This window comes from Chinchilla lanigera, unplaced genomic scaffold, assembly GCF_000276665.1.
Source record: "Chinchilla lanigera isolate Chin_1 unplaced genomic scaffold, ChiLan1.0 scaffold00166, whole genome shotgun sequence".
NCBI classification, from domain to species: Eukaryota; Metazoa; Chordata; class Mammalia; order Rodentia; family Chinchillidae; genus Chinchilla; species Chinchilla lanigera.
Genome location: NW_004955567.1, coordinates 1,855,240 through 1,856,265, shown reverse-complemented (window position 1 = coordinate 1,856,265; position 1,026 = coordinate 1,855,240). Strand labels below are relative to the sequence as shown.

Sequence of the window (1,026 nt, the reverse complement as noted above, 5' to 3'; positions counted from 1 at the left end):
CAACAGCCACTCGTGGTCCTTCCCCAGCGAGCCCCTGCAGCTCCTGGTCACAGGTGAGGACGGCCCCCGGCCCTGCCTCACGGTGCGGGCGGAGGGGCCTGGGGCTTTTTCCAGGGTCTCTTAGCCCGGAACAAAGCACTGGGCGGGACCCGAAAAGGTGGCGAAGGTGCACATTTATTAAAGGTGGGAAAAAGGGGCAGCAAAAAGACAGAGACCCCAGGACGAGGGAAAGGGTCCTTCGGACCCAGAATTCCCGGCCATCTCCTCCATGCAAGTAGGGATAAGGACAGGTGTCCCATCAGACACCCACCCGGCTCAGCCCTGTGCAAACTGTATGTAAATGACGGACCAGGACCAGTGTCTTTTGATTGGTCGTGCCCATATGCAAATGAGGGGTTGAAAAGACCGTCTTCTGATTGGTCCTGCCAACAGCAGCATATTCCAATGAAGGGCTGAAAATATCCCTTTTCCCGATTGGCTGTGTGTACTGTGGTGATGGTTGCTCCTCGTGGGGAGTCTCCCTGGTTGCCTGCTCTGTCACCTGGAGCCCTGAGAGAACCCCTGACAGGAATGTGGAAGATCCAAAGGGACTTCCATTTCTTAGAGACCCAGTTGGTATAGCTGCATGTGACAGTGCAAGCCTGTAATCCCGGCACTCTGGGAGGCTGAGGCAGGAAGGTCATGAGTTCGAGCCCAGCTTGGGTAACTGAGCAACTTGGCAAGACGTTATCTTTACTCAGTAGAAAATAAAGCAAGGGTGGGGCTGGGGCTCAGTCAGTGCAAAGGCCCTGGGTTCAAGTCCAGGAGAGAGGGGAGGTCCGGGGGAGGTTCCTGAGGAAGAACACTGGGGAGATGGAGTAGGACAGAGAGGCTGAGAAGAGCAGAGGGGCAGACCTGGAGAAACCCCGGTCCTGGCTTCTCCCTCCGTTTCCAGGAGACGGGAACACCAGCTTCGCCTCCTCGGACCCCACCTCTCCCGCAGGTGAGGCCCTGGGCTGCTGAGCTCTGGGGAGGATCAGCCCTTCG

General features: G+C 57.6%; 1 protein-coding gene across 1 annotated transcript; it reads left to right on the top strand.

Annotated features, from left to right (window-relative positions):
- Positions 1–1,009, top strand: LOC106147495 (natural cytotoxicity triggering receptor 1; the record flags this gene model as incomplete). The annotated part of the gene is given in 2 exon segments (XM_013509317.1): positions 1–53; positions 935–1,009. Coding segments are annotated over 2 exon segments (121 nt in total), but the record flags the coding sequence as incomplete, so codon positions are not given.
- Positions 1,010–1,026: the final 17 nt, after the last annotated feature.